The 21832-nt window shown below is 36.5% G+C and overlaps 1 protein-coding gene across 9 annotated transcripts in view; it reads right to left on the bottom strand.

The window, feature by feature from the left end:
• DPP8 (dipeptidyl peptidase 8) overlaps positions 1-21832 on the bottom strand; it is a 62662-nt gene that overhangs the window by 8614 nt on the left and 32216 nt on the right. For 7 of the 9 annotated variants that reach the window (XM_003363658.5, XM_001497871.6, XM_070234623.1 and 4 more), the window contains 10 exons: positions 21495-21556; positions 19142-19242; positions 18049-18226; positions 17000-17159; positions 13609-13688; positions 10367-10519; positions 9945-10080; positions 8322-8467; positions 2765-2911; positions 1425-1577 (listed from right to left, as the gene is read on the bottom strand). In XM_003363658.5, coding sequence (XP_003363706.1) covers positions 1425-1577; positions 2765-2911; positions 8322-8467; positions 9945-10080; positions 10367-10519; positions 13609-13688; positions 17000-17159; positions 18049-18226; positions 19142-19242; positions 21495-21556 — 1316 coding nt within the window. Of the gene's footprint in view, positions 1-1424; positions 1578-2182; positions 2370-2764; positions 2912-8321; positions 8468-9944; positions 10081-10366; positions 10520-13608; positions 13689-16999; positions 17160-18048; positions 18227-19141; positions 19243-21494; positions 21557-21832 lie in introns of those variants that run through there. The other 2 variants (XM_070234629.1, XM_070234632.1) reach the window with 1 other exon arrangement.

Below are 21832 nucleotides of genomic sequence, written 5' to 3'. Positions count from 1 at the left end.
TACGTAAGACAACAGTGACAGTCAAATGTGGTCCAGAAAAGAAGGGCCAGCCATGAGAATTTGTAACTGCAAATTTACAGACTAAAATTATCCTTAGGCTTTAGCCCCACGAGTGGTACACACCTGGTCTCAAGCAACTCAGAGAATCAAAGCAGAGTACCAAGGTCAAGAACTTGACACTTTGTGAGTCAGTTGGCTTCACGTTCCCTAGGCTTGCCGCATCCCAACCTTATAACCTGGGCTAGTTGAAAAATAAACATGGGCCGCTTTGTTAAAAGGGGAGACTGAACTAGAATATATGAATGCCTCAGCGTACACTCATTTCTGCTACTGGGAAAAAAATGTGTGACAAGTGTCAGCTTTATATAGAAAAAACTGTCATTTTTCGGTAGCCTCTGTTGGCAGTACAGAATTTAAAACAATGAATGAAATATATTTAAGCACTAAACATTTGCCTCATTTTAAGGTTCCCACATACAGTTTTATACTTAAATATTCTAATTACTTTCTTGACAGCTGCAAGCCTGGGAAAATTATGGCAGTTTTCAGAGTTCATTTTGTGAACATAAATTTTAGGGGCCAGCCCCACGGCCAACTAGTTAAGTTTGCGGACTCCACATTGGCGGCCCTGGGTTTTGCTGGTTTAGATTCTGGGTGCAAACATGGCACCGCTCATCAGGCCATGCTGAGGTGGCATCCCACATAGCACAACCAGCAGGACCACAACTAGAATATACAACTATGTGCTGGGGGGCTTTGGGGAGAAAAAGAAGAAGGAAAAAAGAAAAGATTGGCAACAGATAGTAGCTCAGGTGCCAATCTTAAAAAAAAATAAAATAAAAGAATTTTATTTTTCACTGTAAAATAAAATCATGTTATTGAACTATTAAAAAAAGAAAAACACTACCCATAATTCCCACATCCTTAACAACTGTTACCATCTTTATATTTTTCTTCTAGCATATTTTTCTAAGAAGTTGTTTACAGAATTGTAACCATCATTTATATATTTAATAATTTATTCATTCAATACAGATTTACTTAGGACCTACTATGTATCAAGTATTGTGCCTGACTACTGAGGATACAGTGACAGGTCTGCCCTCAACTTGCAGTTCAACATTTAAACAAGTAATTACAATCCAATATGTATATGTGTGTGTTTTACTAATCATGACTATCTCCCATAATCGTTGGCATATGTCTATAAATAGCCAAAAACTGGTCATCAAGTTGATGTGTTTATATATATATATAGAGAGAGAGATAGATAGATAGATACATAGAGATATGTAAATATATATCTTACATGGATATCACAAGTCGACAAGAAATATCTCAATTTATAGAATTTATAGAAATACCTCAATTTATAGAAAATTCTACCCTCATTGCCAAAAGAAGTACAATAGGAAATCACATACCCTGAAGATATCTGACCTCTGCATCAATGCCATCAGGGACAGGTATCCTCCATAGGACCAGCCATGGATGCCCACACGATCTAAGTCAATGAAATCATATCGAGAAGCTAGATATTGGAGTCCTTCCACCTGATCATCAATTTCTATTTGACCCTGTCAAAAAAGCAAGAACATTTCACTGATTCTGATGACTAAAAGTCTCACTATAAGAGTACTTTTAAAGCTAACAAATGTTTTTACTAAAAATACCTGTAGTTTTTTTAGATTAGAATTCATTATCAATTGAGATTCTGTTGCCCGAAAAGAAAAAAAACTCTATTTACATAGGGGCCTATTGCTTCTGTTGCCACCCTCTCGTAGAGTTTAGTCACCCCTTAGTCATAAAGTTCTTTCCTATTGCAATCCAAACTGTCTCTTGCTATATGGGTATCCCCCATTTCCATTTGTTCTGTTGTCTGCTAAGAGGTCAGCACTTTCCTTGTAACAAGCCTTCCTATACCCAAAGATAAAAAATTAGCCCCCGTAAGTGGCTGACTAATTTTATCTCTTCTTTTTAAAACAATGCAGTAAAGCAGAAGGAAACACTCTTGAGGTCTTATCCTCCTATTTCCCCATCATCTTCCTCTAGGAACTGAAAATACTATTTCTTTAAAGTCCTAATTCCTACCACCACCACCCTGTCTGTATTACTAGGCCTGCCAGTGCACACAATTTCACTTCACTGAGCCAAAAACAAAAACAAAAACAAAAAAACTTACATGAGAATACAACATAAGGTCAAAGAACTGGCTGTGGGAGAAAATCCCCATGTCTTACTCAGCATGTCCAATACACTGGCAAACACAGTAACTGCCTTACTGTGCAAAAGGAACATCGGATTCTCATCATTTCCCAAAGCAGCAGAAAGGACCTGGGGCATCTCTAAAAGGTAGCATTTTAAGCTTCCTGTAGAGAGAAAGAGGCTTGTCACAAGGAAGGCACTAACCAGTTGGTTTCTCTCTTCACAGAGGACAGAACAAATCTCAATTATTCCTCTCAACAGTGCAAGGGTGCTGAACACTAAATGGTGCTGCCTTCTGGCTAAACTGGACACAACAAAACAGAGAGGCTATTTTTTTATAAAAGTGGTTCTCTCTCACTCCCCAAAGTTATCTACAGGTAGACATGAGCTAGCCTAGTGAGTTCAAGTTGCATCTTATCTCCCACCCCCAAACTCTACCACACACACACATACACACACACTCACAGCCCTTTCCCCCAACTCTCTCCCTGGGATTTCACACTAAAGAATGTACCAGAAAATGTAAATATCTTTAAAAGAAAAATGTATGTTCACACACCATTTTATATTTAAAGGCGCCTTCAAATTTAAGCCCTCGGTGACAGGATCCCCTGTTGTCTATCACTACAACCACATAACCCAGAGAGGCTAGGGTATTCAAGCGGAAATACTTGACTCCTTTAAACCGATTATTCACCAACTGCACCTGAGGAAGAAATACAGCTTCAGTGAAATTTGTTATATGGTAGCATACAAATGTATGAGAGAGGCAGGATGCTGCGAAAAGTAGAAAGCTTAAATTTTTTTGTTATTTTGCCTTTGAAATTTTATTTTCTTGTGCCAAGAACACTTACAGTGAGATCCACCCTCTCAACAAAATTAAGTGTACAATACAGTATCATTAATTATAGGACAATGTTGTACAGCCAATCTCTAGGTCTTACTCATCTTTCATAATTGAGACTTTATGTCCGTTGATTAGGAACTCTCCATTTTCTCTCTCCTTGATTTATTTTCAAATTAACTTAAATCTTTTCATGTTTACGTTGCTTCTTTTCTTAACTTCACACTTAAGGTTCAATGCAATTACTGAGTAACTATAGACTTTAAAACTATAACCCAGATATTACACATAAGACAAGAGATTTAACCTATCCCATAGAACATGTTACTAAAATGATTACCTCTACCCTGAACTGTGTGTTCAAATGATGGAAACAAGGACAAATAAGATAATTTTTCCTCCCTACTTATCCTTTCTGGGATTGTCTCCTACCAGTAATGGGAAAATTTAGTATTTTAATGAAACACTGTGACCAGTCCAGCTTCCCTTTTCCTGTTACAAAAATGAGTACAAAAGGTAGGATAATTCTTAAATCACTTTATTGCCCTAGAAACTAGACTTCAAAATGACTGAGAAATTAAAAGCAGTTTAGTGCCTCACCAGAAATAAACTATCTAGTAAAAAGAGGACTTTAATGAGTGGACAGAAAGTTACAGAACTTCAAGGTTTGGTGGACAATAAGATATTAAACAACAAAAAAAGGTTCTGGTAAAAATGAGAAAGAAATTTTCTCTGGCTGAAACCAACTGGAAAACCAAGTCAGCCAGGAGTTAAGTAAGAATTGATCCCATCTTCACTCAATAAATAATCTACTGAGTATTTATTTATTGGGCTAGATGGGCTGGGGCTGGGGGCAGCATGGAGAATCTTTTCTTTTTGAACTTTGGAGGTTGAGTACCACCGCAACAACTGCTAATCTGGTCTTCTTGGTTCTATTCTTATTCTTCTACAGTCTGTTTACATGGTAGCAGAGTGATGTTTTAAAAGCGTAAAAAAATAGGGGGCCTCCCCGTGGCAGAGAGGTTAAGTTCTCATGCTCCACTTTGGTGACCTAGGGTTTCACCGGTTCGGATCCTGGGTGCGAACCTAGCACCACTCACCAGGCCATGCTGAGGAGTCATCCCACATGCCACAACTAGAAGGATCCACAACTGAAAATATACAACTATGTACCAGGGGCTTTGGGGAGAAGAAGGAAAAATAAAAATCTAAAAAAAAAAAAATGTAAATCAGATACGACTTTATAGCTTGGCTCCCTCTAATGGTATGGCGCTTAGATCAGAATAAGATCAAAATTCCTTACCATTGCCTTTGAGACTCTACATCATCTGGTTCTTGGCTATTTCTCTGATCTCATCTCACAACACTTCTCCTTTGCACACTGTCCTCTGACTATATTATCAACTATATCAAGTTGATTCTAGCCCCAGGACCTTGACATTTACTGTTCCCTCCATCTAAATGCTCTTCTCTCAGATCTTTAACCTGGCTCATTCCTTCTCATCCTCTGCACCCTCAGAGACCTTCCCTGACCTTCCTATCAGAACCCCCATTTTAGTCACCTTGCCATCCTCTTTCCCAGCAATTATTCATAGCACTCCCATTATAAGAAGTTATATCATTTATATGTCTACTTGTTTACTGTCTTCCTCTTTAAGTTCCATGAGGGTGAGATATTAGTCTGACTTGTTCACTGTGGTATCCTCATTGCCTAGAATACTACCTGATACATAATAAGAACTCAGTAACTATTTGCTGAACGAATGAATGAAAAATAGAGATGGGAGAATGATGTTTTTCCCTTCTGACCTTGGGAGGAGGGGTTTGGTGGGCAAAGGTGCTTTTTTAAAAGGGAGGGAGCTGAAAGAAGTACTAGGCGTAGAACACAAATGTGAGCATTTAAAGAAAACTCCCTTACTTCTTTCTCTACTTTCATACAGATGGCCTCAACTGCCTGATATGAACATTTTCCCTCAGAGACAGTGTTTCTGCCTTTGCAGCCTGGAGGCCTGCTACTTCTGGAAGAAGGTACTTAAACATAATGCCCTTTGCCACTGAGAATTCAAAAATCTCCTTCAGTATCAATTCTTCAGAACCTGTGTCCTGCTATCACCTAGCCTGCTCTCCTGGGCATTTATATTTTCAGAACAGTGTCTGGCACATACGAAGCATCGTAAGAATTTATTAAATAAACATTTTAAAACATATAGCTGTTATTAATGAAGAGTTTAAAGAACTAAGCCTTGTTGACTTTAATGGGAAATATTCATTGCTTTTCTTGGATTTCACTTTTGTCAGACCACAGCTATCGTTGCATTTAATGACAAAATAATTCACTTCATGTGATGAATTGTGACGCTGCTGCTGTTCAGTAGATTCCCACTTTGACCTGAATATACACCAAGAAAGAACACAGCCTGGACCACTTATAAGATGTAATCAAATTTCACACAATATTGTGTGGTATTAGAAAGACCTGGTCTTACATTAAGGAGCCTCTTCATAATTTACCCCAATGGAGTCATCACACAAGAGGATGAATGATCCCCCAGGGAGCTGAAGTGCAAGAAGCATTCTATCACGCATGGGGAAATCTTCCTGCAAACTGAACACCAGGTTCTCCAAAGGCCTCACCAAATCTGAATGCTTCCAAAGAATACTTTGAGAAAGAAACTGTTTTTATAAGTGCAAAAAAGTACAGCTGTATTCATAAAGCACTCCAAATAATTAAATAATTTTGTTTTAATTGCATTAGGTAAAACTTTATTATGGTAGAATATCCGTAACATAAAATTTACCATTTCAACCATTTTAAGTGTACAATTCAGTGGCATTAAGTACATTCACACTGCTGTACAACTATCATCACCATCCATTTCCAGAACTTTTTCATCATCCTAAACAGAAACTCCATACCTATTAAACACTAACTCCCTATCCCTACCCCTATCCCTGGCAACCTCTATTCTACTTTCTGTCTCTATGAATTTGCTTATTGTAGATACCTCATACCAGCGGAATAATACAATAACTGTCCTTTCTTATCAGGCTTATTTCACTTAGCATAATGTCCTCAAGGTTCATCCATGCTATAGCATGTGTCAGAATTTCCTCCCTTTTTAAAGGCTCTATAATATTCCAATATACACCACATTTTGTTTAGCCATTCATCTGTCAGTGGACACTTGGGGTGCTTCTACCTTTTGGCTACTGTAAATAATGCTGCAATGAACACTGGTGTGCAAGCATCTGTTCAAGTCTCTGCTTTCAATTCTTTTGAGTATATACCCAGCAATGGAAGTGCTGGATCACACTGGAATTCTGCATTTAACTTTTTAAAGAACTGCCATATTTTTTTTCATAGCAGCTGCACCATTTTACATTCCCATCAGCAATGCATCAGAGTTTCAATTCTCTATAGCCTCATCAGCATTTGTTATTTTCCCCTTTTTTTGATAATAGCAATCCTAATGGATGTGAAATGGTGTCTCATTGTGATTTTGACTTGCATTTCCCTGACTAGTGATACTGAGTATCTTTTAATGTGGCTTAGACTTCTTCAACTTAATTACTAATATAAGGAGCCCTTTAGTCTTAAAATCTAGGTAACCAACTAGTTTTTATAGTGTATTTTTCACATATCTCACATATCATTTCTTCATTGGGAAGGAGAGACACCCTTCTTACTTGGCCTTAACATGCAAACAATATAACAAAACATGTGAAGCTTCTGAGAGTGTCCTGTAATTTTCTCTTGAATTTCTTTGCATTAAGCCTTTTTTTTTTTTTTTTTTTTAAAGATTTTATTTTTTTCCTTTTTCTCCCCAAAGCCCCCCAGTACATAGTTGTATATTCTTCGTTGTGGGTCCTTCTAGTTGTGGCATGTGGGACGCCGCCTCAGCGTGGTCTGACGAGCAGTGCCATGTCCGCGCCCAGGATTCGAACCGACGAAACACTGGGCCGCCTGCAGCGGAGCGCGCGAACCTAACCACTCGGCCACGGGGCCAGCCCCGCATTAAGCCTTTTTTTTTAAGTTTACAAAGATTTGGCTTCAAGTTTTTAACAAATATCTAATTTAATTCTTTCATGATTTATGTGTAGATCATTATAACACAAAAGTGAATCATGTTTTGTTTGTTTGTAAAACACAATTAACGATGGCAAGGTGATTTAACTTGATATATGACCGCCACTGCTGAGATTTTTATGGCTTATATAGTTATTTTACTTTTATTTTATTTTTTGGATGATTTGGCATCTAGATACATTTCCAGATACTGAATAACTAGGAATAGAGGATATTTACTGAGTCCAAGAGTTGCATTATAAAAACAGTGTAATTATATTCTAATTTCTTCAAGGGCTCAATGTAAGATATACAATCAAGAATAAATACTTTTAAAAATTACCAATTAACCAATTCATCTACCCAAAATATTTTACTGATAGTCAAGAGAATTTACTTACTACTCATATGTTAATATTTAATACAAAAAAGGAAAACCAAGGTGTAAACTTCTTACAGGGCTCAATAGTAGTAAGCAGTTACCTTAACTAGCTGTTACAAGAAAAGATTCTATTCTACTCTGCTTGAGAGATATAGCCTTAGAATTAAGAGGGGGAATTCATTAGGCTACCAAGGATTTCTGAAAATATATCCATTAAGACTCTTTTTATTTACCAAGGCATTTAATTATTTAACTTCATTTCCCAAACAAGTTTCTCTATATAGAAAACAATACATTTACCTACTGACATGAATATTCCATTCCCTATGACAGTTATAGTCCTCACTGTAAATTAAGAAATTGACATTGATTTACAAATTAACTGTCTAACAAAACCCAGCTTCCTGGGGCCGGCCCCGTGGAGCAGCGGTTAAGTTGGCACCTTCTACTTCGGCGGCCCGAGGTTCGCCAGTTCAGATCCTGGGTGCAGACACGGCACTGCTTGGCAAGCCATGCTGTGGTAGGCGTCCCACATATTAAGTAGAGGAAGATGGGCATGGATGTTAGCTCAGGGCCAGTCTTCCTCAGCAAAAAGAGGAGGATGGGTGGCAGATGCTAGCTCAGGGCTAATCTTCCTCAAAAAAAAAAAAAAAAAAAAAATTCCAGTTTCCTGAACTCCTAAACTGGATAATTAGAATATAGCTAGGGTCAATAATAGCAGAGGCCCAACAATGCTCAAATCTTAACTTAAACAATTGTCTAGATATTTAAAACACAAATCACGTTAAAAATATACACACACACAGGTATATAAATATGCCCACCTGAGGACCACCATATATGAACAACACAGTGGGGTATTTCTTTCCAGGTTGTAGATCATGAGGTTTGTACAGCATCCCATACAATGTAAATCCAGTAGTACTTTCAAAAGAGAAAATTTCAGGAGGGGTATAGTCAGGAAGAGGACCTGCACAGAGGTGACACACAGAGTCTGTAAAAGGAGTTCCTACAGGAGCTCTATAATCTGGGACTAAGAAAAAGACACTATAAACCCACAACCCTACATACAAATAACTGACCATCCCCCTTTCAGATGATAAGCAAGAAATTAAGCAAGAACATTTGTCTTTAAAAAAGAAAATCTAATGAACATATCAAGTTATCTATTTCAGAAGCAGACCCACAGTACCGTGAATAATCCTTAGAACCTAGGAGTTATTTACATGCAGAACTACACAAGTACTTTGTGCTTGGTTCAGTGTAATTTACTGATGGTTAAGCCTTATACCTCACTACAAACTGGAAGGAGAAATTTAACTTAAGTCAATTTAACTTTGCTCATGGCAGGTGCTCAATAAACATTTGTTTCTGATCGTTAGAGATTATATAAGCCTAACCAGAATCCAGAAAAGAAGAAAGTCACGATCAGTCTCTGGTTTACCGAAGCTATACAGACCTATCCTAAGTCTGTGTATACTGGATGATGTTACAGTCTAAGCAGAGATCATCGAAATATTACAAATTCTGCGTGTGGACATTGGAACATACTTATACTCTGTGGTTTTGCACTAATTTCTTAATCTCTTAGCAGATATTAATGAGTGAAAATACTTAACAGGGAAAAGGATTTGGGGATAAAGTGGATTAAAAAATACATAAATTTAGGGGTTGGCCCTGTGGTTGAGTGGTTAAAGTTCTGTGTGCTCTGCTTCAGCAGCCTGGGTTCATGGGTTCAGATCCCAGGCACGGACCTGCTCCACTCGTCAGCTATGCTGTGGAGGCATCTCACATACAAAGTAGAGGAAGACTGGCACAGATGTCAGCTCAGGGCTAATCTTCCTCAGGGAAAAAAAAAGAGGAAGATTGGCAATGGATGTTAGCGCAGGGCGAATCTTCCACACACAAAAAACAAAAAAAATACCCCACAAAATCAGTCCATTCTTTATGTTTAAGAAATCAAGCATTTAAAAAATACATAATTCACAGTGATCCTCACTCCTATACAGAATGAGTGTTCTTTTATTAAGATGCCCACTGCAAGTGCTTTAAAAGTTTAAGAAAGCACCGGCTGGTTATTTCCTAAAGCTGCAGCTTCCCTGCTCAATCTTACTAGTTCAGTATACATTATTTTCAAGTTCATTTGTTTATCTGGAAAATCACCCAAAAACATGAATAAATCATTTCCTAGCTGATATCTTCACCATTTTAATTTCATTTTCAAAAAGGCCTTCCAGACCTGCTCCTGCCTAGAGTGGAAGGTAACCCATCTTATTCAGGAGTTGATATGAGGGGCGGGGCGGGGGGGGGGTGGGGATCAATAGGAACCCAGCAGCTCAGGGAAAAGCAGCAGTGAGAGATGGGAAGATTCTGTCCAGGAATGTGGACATATGACACAGGTTTAGTGCACTAACCTTACTTAAGATCAGGTTCAGGGAAATGAGTACCTGCTGAATCCAAAATGGTGGCCCAAAATTCCTTTGTTTTGCAAGTTGGGTCATCGTCAGGACTTGATAGCTTGTAAAGGGACACACAGTGTGGATTCTTCTGGTTACTATATTTACTTATAAAGAAGTCACAATGCTAGAGAAAGAAGAAACAGTTAGTTTTTCCCCAGGGAAAAGTACAAAGGGCTGTCTGCTGCTACATCTGCACTGATGCTATAGCAGGAGTAAGAGAGTCTGACCACTTATGCATACATACAATGTTGAAGTTAAAGCTAAGCTTTTTAACCTTTCCTAACAGAATCAGACTCTTGTAGGCCAATTTCACCAATTTTCACAGTACTCAAAAGGAGTATTACATGAGCAGTGGGTTTTTATTTTCTTTTTATATGACAGGAAACCCTTTTCAAACAGAGACTTAATACCTGGCTGATGCAGCAAGAGTGGGAATAGCCACGGTCGGTCAGCCTTGTCACTTCTCCAGGATTTATATAACTGACCACGTACAGGTGATGTTCTAAAGGAGAGTCTTTAGTGCCTTCAAAATAAACCAGTTTTCTGACTTCATCAACCTGGATCTGCCAAAATAACAACAACAAAAAAATCAATGCTAGCATGATCTTGGCAAGGCCAGTAATTCAACCTCCAATTTTACATAAATCAATCCCCAATTTTAATCCAGAATCATTAAGTCACTCTTTGTGTCTCTTTTTAAGAATTTTGCCACAAATGTTAACAAACCGGAGTCAGTTTTGTTTATGACTTATAGCTAAGAATAGATCCTGTCCAGAAGGAAAAAGGACACCTGAGTTGCATGCTATTTGTAGACTTTCCTGTATGGTCAGAATGTGTGCTTTTCTTAAAATACAAGAATTATTTCAGGGGCCGGCCACGTGGCCGAGTGGTTAAGTTCACGCGCTCCGCTTTGGCGGCCCAGGGTTTCGCTGGTTCAAATCCTGGGGCAGACATGGCACCGCTCATCAGGCCATGCTGAGGAGGCATCCCACATGCCACAACTAGAAGGACCCACAACTAAAAATGCACAACTATGTACCGGGGAACTTTGGGGAGAAAAAGGAAAAATAAAATCTTTTAAAAAAAACAGAATTATTTCATTAAAATTACAATCCTTTATAGGGAAAAAAATACCTAAAATGCAGTGTAGGTCAACCATTCATGCGTACTTAAGAGCCTAATTTTGGCATCCTGTATATTTCTCAATTAGTGCAGTATTACCTTAGGCAGTACTTTTTTGGTCTTTTGTACAAACTTGCAAAAGCATTTTATCTATTGGTTGGGGAATAACTGAACTCAATCACAGTTTCAATATTGGTATATTAAGTATGGATAAGATCTTTTAAGTCTTCATTTAGAACTCAAAAAAATTTGCAAATAAACTCACAGCTGAACTCACTTAATAGTCTTCCCAAATTGTAGTAAGATTCTAAATAAAAGGCTTTAATAAAAGCCTTTTAAAATCTATCAGCCTACTCAAACAATGTTTAATAATATTAAAATTTTTTTTACACAGCAAAGAAAACAGATACCTTTCTAAAAGCAAGTGTTATTAAAAGCCACATTTTCTTCAAGAAACTTTTTCTTCAACATTAAACATCTTTTAGCATACATGGATACAGAAATAAACACAGTTGAGATTAAGTAGTCCCATATGACATACAGAAAGGACAGGTCATAGGAACTGGCAGAACAAGCATTCATGAAGCTTTAAGGTATGTGTTAATCTGTGCAAAAGGTTAGGACTGGTTCTGCTCTTTTTAAATTTTTTTTGAACTTATTTTTTTATTGAAGTAACACTGGTTTATAACATCATATAAATTTCAGGTGTAGATCATTATATTTCGACTTCTGCAGAGACTACATAGTCAGATGGAGAAAGCCAAATACTGTATGACTTCATTGATGTGGAAGATAAAACAACAAACAAACACACGGATATAGAGAAGAGATTGGAGGACTGGTTCTGCTCTTGACCTAGCTGCTGGGAGTCAGGCCTTTCGAAATGGAAGAAGTAATTAGTTAATTCTTCACCCCCAACCATAATTTCTGATTCAGGAGACCTGGGGTGGGCCCAAGAAGTTACATTTCTAAAAAGTTCCCAGTTGCTGATGCTTTGCTGCTGGTCCAGGGACCACACTTTGAGAACCACTCCTCAACAGTAGGGGGCACATGGGCTTAAAAGTCTCAAAGCTTTACCCAATTACTACCATTAGAAATTGTTGGGTGGGAACAAGGTGCACTGGCAAAAGTAGGGAAGAAAACGGTAACTTAAAAAATAAACAAAGCAAGGATAGAGGGAAAATAGGAGAGTTAAGAAAGAGAGACAAATATATCACATTAATGACCCTGACATAAACAAAGAAGAAAATTGATGCACTTAATAGCAAGTAGTAGAAAGACATTTAGATTGCTCAAATAAGGTTCAGACCTGCATAAATACAATTTTGGGGGTTCCCTCAGTATTATCCAACCATTACACAGCATGAAGTTTACATTAGTGTTAATTTTTTGTTGTCAGAACTTAGAATTCCACAACAAGATTTTTCTCAGGTGACAATAACATCCAAGGTTCCTAAACAGAAAAAAAATATATTTGGATATATAACCAAAAGGCCATGTGAGATTCTCAGTGGAAATTACACTTTAAAGTTTACCTATGCACGTGTGTATGGTGAAGGATGACAACTAGTCTCTGGGTGGTAAACATGATGCAATCTACACAGAAATCGAAAAAAAATGACGTACATCTGAAATTTATATGTTACAAACCAATGTTACCTCAAACAAAAAAAAGGTCGCCTACGGTATTCTAAAGCTTTTACCAAAAACAAACCTGGGACCTGGATCTTCATTCCTTCTCCTTAATCACCTTGGGGACTACGAGTGACTTCTATACATAATCCTTCAGTAAGTCTCTGAACCAATCTGAGGAAGCACAGGCCTTCACTAAATCCTGGTAGTATACATCAACCTAACTGTATGTATCACACATGTAAAGGAGGGAGGTTCCTAGAGATCTCATGAAACTGACCACCTAACTGAAAACTGAAACAAATACAAGGCACTATGAAAGCAAAAGAAAAAAATTAGAAGTCACTGAAATGCTACAGAAAGCCACATGCTAAGAGTGAAACAGAGGGTGGATTTCCCTCCTTTTCCTTATCAAACTACACTCTGTATAAATGTCCATTACTCCTTGTAGGCAGTGGATGAAACTTTAAATTTGTGAAATACGATAGACATGTGAATGAAAGAGAACCACTACCTCAGAAGTAGTAAATACAATTTCGAATGTAGAAATGACATGAGTAGTCTATAAGAGATTTAAAAATACTTTTCAAACTATATCCTAACTCACAACTTTTGCTGGACTTGAGAAACATGGACGCCCTTTCCTTAATAAGTAGCAACACTATATTTGAAAATAGTGACCTTTAGTAACCAGAACACATCTAAAACTAGGGGTATATATTGGGTGGGATTTATAATTTAAACTAAAATTCTTCCTTTCTAACAACTTGCATTCTTTTAGGTCCTAACTCAGTATTTTCAAAACACTGGCATCATATGGAGCTGCACTGCTGATTTTTAGCACTGCATATACACAGCAGATGTTGATCAAACATATCAGTTGAATAAAAGAACATACGTTAGATCCATGCCGGCCAAGAACTTCCCATTCACCACTGGTAATTGCTATTTCCTCTTTGACAGGACACTTGAAATCACCTAAAGATAAATACAGTCATAATTCAGCACTTTATAGGAAACTATAAGCAAATGAAACAATGAAGAATAGTATTCTAAACTCTTTCCTCCAAAGAGGTGCATTAAAAAATTCCAGTTTGGTCTAGGGCAATGAAAATGTTTTGGAACTAGATAGAGATGGTGGTAGCACAACATTGTCATTGTACTAAATACCACTGTTCATTTTTAAATGTTCATTTTAAAACGGTTAATTTAATGTTATGTGAATGTCACCTTAACAAAAAAAGTCTACAATTAAAAAAATTTAAGGTTATGAGTCTTCACAATACTCTAGAATAATGATGGAATGATCCATGTAAATAAAGTGAAAATGGCAAAATGAGTCTTATGGTAAAGCAAGGAAAAAATTCAAAAGCACTTTATTCCTAGATCTTTGGTTAGACAAAGAAGTCTAATAGGTCGACAAGGCATTTCTTCCAGAAATGCAACAAACTACTTAAAAAGTCACAGAAGGAAAACTTTAATATAACTGTTCTTCATTTGCCAAAAAACAAACTTGTATTACCATAGTAAATGCCAACATGGCCCATTTGTCTTGGCAGATGAGGTTCTCTCAGTGGCCTAAGGAGGAGGGTAAAAGATGGAAACCGTTTCTCTTTGCCTAGCTGCTGCTAGCTACGGCTGTGGGGAGTGACAGCCAAGGACAGGCTGAGATGGTGAGATGGTACAGGGTCTTAATTAGGGTTCCATTCAAGTTAAAAAAAAAATCAACTTATTTTTTCTTAGATACAAAAATTCAACTTTAAATTTTATGGCCAGAAAATAAATATTATTTATTATATTATTTTTATTAAATATTATATTTTCATTAAATATTATATTTTTAATTAAATATATTTTATTAAATATTATATATAACAAATACTAATTATTTCACACCATAGCCATTTAAGGAAGAAGAGAGAAGGAAAATAAAGTAGACATCAAGGAAAAGGAGGAAGATTTGGAGCAAGAAAAACTAAGAAAAAAAGGAGCAAGAGGGAAAGAAGCAGTAGACAACAGAGGAGCCCAGAAATAGACACTGAGAGGGAACAGAGCCTAGGTATTCTAACATGAATGTTAACTGAGGAAACAGCTCTTCTTACACTCTTCAATTGGTGTACAAAATTTTAAGTTATCATCTTTTTTATTAGTTGCCAAAATACTGTTTTAGTTAATTAACTACTATTTACAGCTCTGACTAGTCTTCCTTACTAAACTTTCTGGAATTCCATAAGTGGATTTAATTTCTGAACAACAGAGGAACTGGTAATGGCAATTTCACACTAAGGGCTAAGTTAAACTAAGACTCTCAGGGAAGACATTTTCCATCTTGGATATGTAAGATTTTGTCTGCTTTAAAAGAAAATTAGGCTAAAGAAGGAGCAGAGTCACAGAAGTATCTCCTTTGCTAGTCAGAACATGTAGCTCACTGTTTCCCAAATAAGAATGATGTTTAAAAGGCCATATTAAAAAAATAAACAACCCAATTAGAAAGCTGACAAAGGATTTGAATAGACATTTCTCCAAAGAAGATATATAAATGGCCAATAAGCACACAAAAAGAGGCACAACGTTACTAGTCATTAGGAAAATGCAAATAAAAACCACAATGACATACCACTTCACACTCACCAGGATGGCTACTATAAAAATATAAAACAAAATAAGTTTTGGCAAGGATGTGGAGAAATTGGAACCCTTGTGCACTGCTTATGGGAATGTAAAATGGTGCAGTTACTATGGAAAAGAGTATGGTGAGGTTCTTCAAAAAATTTTAAAATAGAATGACCATATGATCTGGCATTTCACTTCTGCATATATACCCAAAAGAATTGAAAGCAGGGTCTCAAATAGATATTTGTACACCCATGTTCATGGCAGCATTATTCACAATAGCCAAAAGGTGGAAGCAACCTAAGTGTTCATGGATAGATGAATAGATAAACAAAATGTAGTGTGTGTGTATATATATATATATATATATACACACAATGGAATATTATTCAGCCTTAAAAAGGAAGGACATTCTGACACATACTACAACACAGATGAACCTTAAGGACATTATGCTAAGAGAAATAAGCCAGTCATAAAAGGACAAATACTGTATGATTCCACTTGAATGAGGTATCTAGAGTAGTCAAATTCATAGAGACAGAGAGTGGTTGCCAGGTGCCAAGAGGAAGGAGGAATGAGGAGTAATTAATTATTTTTGGCTGAACTGGGTATTATTTATTGGGTAGTTTCAGTTTTGGAAGATGAAAAATTCTGGAGATGGATGGTGATGATGGTTGCATAAGAGTATGAATATACTTAATGCCACTAAACTGTATACTTAAAAACGGTTAAAATGCTAAATTTTGATACATATATTTTACCACAATTTTTAAAAAACTGCTATGTTAAGTTACACATAGCAGTTAAGTATATAACATAACAACGTAAAGTGGCTACTATTCCAAAACCAACTCTATATTATTAAAGTAGAAAACCATTAACGCAATTTTTAAAAAACCCAGGAGAAGTATTTGATGTACCATTTCACTTCTTCTAGGCTTACACATCCATTCTGTATTACATTTCCCAGAAGGAAAACCATCACTCTTTAAAGAGAAATTAACTTCAGCTGACACTATTTAATTTCACTTGGGCAACATAATTATATCAATCTGAAGAGCTATTAACTATAAATTAACTTTGCTGTACATGCGGACAGTCTAAAAAAATCTAGTATATAGTATCTAATAACTATGTAAGATTTTAAAAATAGCTTTTTTAATCTAAAAATGTTATGGGCTCACTTTAAACAAACTAAAATTACAGTCAAGGCAAAAGCAGAAAGTAAAAACAAGTAATCTCAGGCCAGCCGCGGTGGCCTAGTGGTTAAGTTCAGACTGTTCTGCTTTGGTGACCTGGGTTCAGTTCCTGGTGCAGACCTACACTGCTCTGTTAGTGGCCACACTGTGCTGGAGGCCCACATACTAAAAAATAGAGAAAGACTGACATGGATATATTATCTCAGGATGAATATTCCTCAGCAAAAAAAAAAAAAAGTAATCTCACTACCCATAGATTTCTCACTATTGATAGTTGATTATGTATCTATCAAGAACTTTGACCTATGTTTTTACACATGCCTATATTTACATTTTAGTTTAACTTATGTATTAAGTTTAATAAAGCAAGTATTAATGCTTATAAAGTACACAAAAGAAACATTAAATTATCCTGCCCCTCCCATCTTCTGCCCCCAACATTTTTTCTTTTTTAAATAAAAAAAGATTTCTTACTTGGGGCTGGAAGCCCACCACTGGATCGTTTATATTTGCTCTCCTTTAAAATGGATGTGATTTTATATAAATGACGGAAACCTGTTTTGCATTCAGAGGCAAAAATAAATTCAATTTCGTCTTCATGACTTTGGGGAAAAACATGAAAGATGTCATGGATCTGTAAAATGAATAGCTTAATTTACTATACACATTAATGAAAATACTATATAAACAATTCAATAAACTAGAGAAAGAAGAATTACTTGATAAACACACTCTGAAATATAAATGTCAGTGCTGGGGGTCTGGTATATTTACAGTTATAGATTTTGCCAGGGCCTTTCAGATTTATTTTACTTTAGTCAAAGACTTCATCGATTGAGAAATAAGTTTCCAATGGAGAATTGGAGACTTAATGGAGAAAAAAGAAAAATATACGACCAAAAGCTTTTTCTTACTCACCATTTCTGTAATCCTTTGAAACATGACATGAGGTTTGTTTAATGATATAAATCTTATTACAGAAATGATGAGGAAAAATTTGTTTCGCTTTTATTTTCAAAAGAGAAATATTCTAACAGTTGAAGAGAAAACAGATGTTCATCTGGTTTAGGTGAATCATATGAAGCCTATATTCAGCCAGAGAGTGAGCTGGTTTTATTTATTTTGTATCTTAAGTTTTTTTCACTAAATTGGAAAATGCAAAATTCAATCCAAAACTGGTATATTTTCATAGAGTTTGCCAACTCAAAAGAGAAAGTATTTTCTAGACAGGACTCTTGGGGTGCTCTCAGAGGCACTGATGAGGCTGTTTTTTCAGTATCTGATGTGTCCAAGAACAAGGGCAAACCTGCAGCCAAGGAGATGTCATTTCAATGGCATCTACTTTCTATCTATAAACCATTCCATTCTAGAACCATCATTAGACTCCGAAATGTTCAAACTAAGCAAATAACATTCACAGTTACTTTGAACTTAAAAAATACACTTAGATAGTCTGCTCTAAAACTTCACTTGCTTTAGCATTCTGAGAAACTATTTAACCAAGTACAGGAAAACACACATACATTTATCCAGATGTCTGTTGTTTCTTCATAGATAATTAATGGCGTCACAGAGTCAGGCACTGACTCAATGAGTCTCTGTCTTTCCATGGCATCATCTTCTACTGGGATAAATAATTCAGGTGAGATCAAGACTATCTGTAGGCGAGTTTGGGAGCGATCTAGTAGGATGGACCAAGCACTATTTAAACAAATAAAAGAAAAGCACCAAAAATAAAGCAAGCTCTCAGAAAATAAATATTCCCTTACTCTCTCCTCTAGCACCCATCAGTTATTTCTATAATCATAATGAAAGAATTGCTTTAGTATATGTTAAATTATCACTTACAAATCTCTAATTAAAAGTATTAGCTTATTCTACACTTATTTTTAAAAGTTAGGCTTCAACAGAGTTTTTAAAAGTGATTTTCTTGGGGCCGGCCCCGTGGCCGAGTGCTGAAGTCTGCACACTCTGCTCCAGCAGCCCAGGGTTTCACCAGATCGAATCCTGAGTGCAGACATGGCACCCCTCATCAAGCCATGCTGAGGCGGCATCCCACACGCCACAACTAGAAGGACCCACCACTAAAAATACGCAACTATGTACCAGGGAGCTTTGGGAGAAAAAGGAAAAATAAAATCTTTAAAAGTGGTTTTCTTTACATTTCCAAAACCACAGATGGCCTTTGAAATTGTTTCCTCCCTTTAGTGTCAACAAACGCCAGCTTTGTGAAACTCCTGTTGTCTACATTAGAAACAGGAAATGTACGTTATCATCTTGATATAAGGCTCTCCAAATATTTCTGCTTAAATTAAATAATTAAAAAAACACACTTATATGTGAGCCTTAAAAGTCACACAATTTAACCACAAATAACACTGAAACCATGACTGGCTAAGTAAGAGAGAGAATTAAAAATGCAATGTACCTATGCTTATAGGGTTACAAATCCACAAGTCCACTTAGTTCAGGAAATATTCTTTGTGCAGAAATAACTACACTGCAAATTTACACGTGAAGGTAGCTCCAACCGAAAGGCAAACCTAATAGCATAGACATTTCTAAAGTTCTGGATCCTAAATTATTTGTAAAGAAGTGACAATTTAACATACGCACTATTTTCCCTCTGGAGTCCATCCAGCTCTGGCAATATATTCAACTCCTTCAAAGAGAATCTCAAAAGGCTGAATTAGTTCCTTATCTATGACATCTATAATCTATTAAAAAAGAAAAAAGGAACCTAGTTATAGAAGACTTACATAAATAACTAGCTTACTAGTCTACTTAAATGATTATCTTTAACAGCATGATACTTTTTCAGACTTAGGTATTTAAAAAGGCACACAAAGGATACAGTAAAACCAGCAGTATACTGTGGGCTATCTATTCTGGTGTTTTTTATGCCTAAAAATGTTCTAACCACAAGAATTAGTACAGTCTAAAAGTCTTTTCTCATGAGCTTGTACTAATAGGATCCCCGATAATAACTGGTAAAGCAAGTTTTAATTACTTTAGACTCTAGTATTTAAGAAAAATAGTAGTCCCTAGTTCCCTATATTTTAGCCTAAAATATCATTTGTGACATATATTAGTGAAATGGCCTTGGGCAAGCAAATCTTTTTCCCTTTAAAAGTCTAGCCGACACAATTAAAAAAATAAATTTAAAAAACAGGCAAAGGGTCTGAATAGACAGTTCTCCAAAGAAGATATACAAATGGCCAATAAACACATGAAAAGATGTTTAATATCATTAGCCATCAAGAAAACGTAAATCAGGGGGCCAGCTGGTGGCGTAGTGGTTAAGTTCTATGTTCCACTTCAGCGGCCTGGGGCTCACAGGTTCGGATCCCAGCGTGGACCCAGCACTACTCATCAAGCCATGCTGTGGCGACATCCCACATAAAATAGAGGAAGACTGGCACAGACTTCAGCTCAGCGACAATCTTCCTCAAGCAAAAAGAGGAAGACTGGCAACAGATATTAGCTCAGGGCCAATCTTCCTCACACATACACACAAAGAAAGAAAATGTAAATCAAAAACACAATGAGATACAACTTCAAACCTGGTAGGATGGCTATAACAAATAAGATGAACAGGGGCTGGCCCCGTGGCCGAGCGGTTAAGTTTGCGCGCTCCGCTGCAGGCGGCCCAGTGTTTCGTTAGTTCGAATACTGGGCGCAGACATGGCACTGCTCATCAGACCACGCTGAGGCAGCGTCCCACATGCCACAACTAGAAGAACCCACAACGAAGAATACACAACTATGTACCGGGGGGCTTTGGGGAGAAAAAGGAAAAAATAAAAAAAAAATCTTAAAAAAAAAAAAATAAGATGAACAATAAGAAATGTTGATGAAGATGTGGAGAAACTGGAAACCTCATACACTGTTGATGGGAATATAAAATAGTGCAGCTGCTTTGTAAAACAGTTTGGCAGTTCCTCAAAGGTTAAACATAGAGTTATCATATGACCCAATAATTTCACTCCTAGGTATCTAACCAGGAGAAATGAAAATGTATGCCTGCACAAAAACTTATATACACATTCAGAGCTATTATTCATAATTTGGCTATTATTCATAATACCTAAAAAGTGGAAACAACCCAAATGTCACATATAACTGATGAGTGGATAAATAAAGTATGGTATATCCATACAGTGGAATAATATTAGGTGATAAAAAGTAATGAAGTGTTGATATATTATGCAACATAGAGGGAGCTTGAAAATATGATGCTAAGTGAAAGAAACCAGACTGGATACTATATGATTCCATTTATATAAAATGTCTAGAATAGGCGTATCTACAGGCAGAGAGTTAGATTAGTGGTTGCCTAGAGCTCGGAGGTATGGGGAGGTTGGGAGCTAAAGATTAAGAGATGTGGGATTTCTTTTTAGGGTGATGAAAATGTTCTAAAATTGACTATGTTGATGGTTGCACAACTCTGAAAATACTAAAAGTAATTTTAAACTTTAAATGAGCAAATTGTGTTGTATGTGAATTAGACCTCAATAAAGCTGCTAAAAAAAAAAAACCTAGCAGAGTTCACTGCTTTTTAATTAATCTTGTGTGCATTCAACTTATAAGCATTCAACTGTCCAAATGGAAAGCAGCAATACAAGAGCGACGTAGGATATTTAATCTACCAAAGACATCTATCTGGCACAGAAGGAATAACCACTGTCAATAACCACTGTTTTTTTAAATATTGATCTGAAGATTTAACAAAGGCAAAGAAGAAAAACTATTGGAAAGGAGTGGCAAATATGCATATCCCCATAGTCCTATCTTGGGAACCATCGGCAAGTTTTCAAAGTAGAAAATTAGGTCAGCCTGAAATCATGATCCACAGATGTCTCAGCAAGTTCAACAAATCCGAAAAATAAAAAAGGCTATCTAAGATCTCTACTAGACTGACTAGATTAGTCAAATGACACAAAAAGTCAACTCAACATTTTATACTTACCCTTCCTTCAGCATCAATCATTATTTCTGACATCTTAAAAGTGACTTTTGGATTTGCTGTGCCTTTAGAAAAAGACAAAAGTGAATAGTAAAGCATGTCCAAAATTCTTCAAACTAATTTTGCCAGATCAATCCTCCTTACACTTTAGTTAAGTCAGGAATACTGTATAGAGTCAGGGCTTTATTGCATAAGAATCTTAGGATTCCATCTCAAATTCATTATTTTTAATATGTGTATGAAAAAAAGAGGCTGAAAAACATCACTAGTCAATATGAAATAAAGAAGAGAAATGCAGGATCACTTTACAATTGAAATGCTGTAAAGAGCAAAATGGAAAA

This window comes from Equus caballus, chromosome 1 (genome assembly GCF_041296265.1).
Source record: "Equus caballus isolate H_3958 breed thoroughbred chromosome 1, TB-T2T, whole genome shotgun sequence".
Lineage (NCBI taxonomy): Eukaryota > Metazoa > Chordata > Mammalia > Perissodactyla > Equidae > Equus > Equus caballus.
Note: the sequence above shows the minus strand (reverse complement) of the source record. Positions and strands in the feature narration are given on the sequence as shown.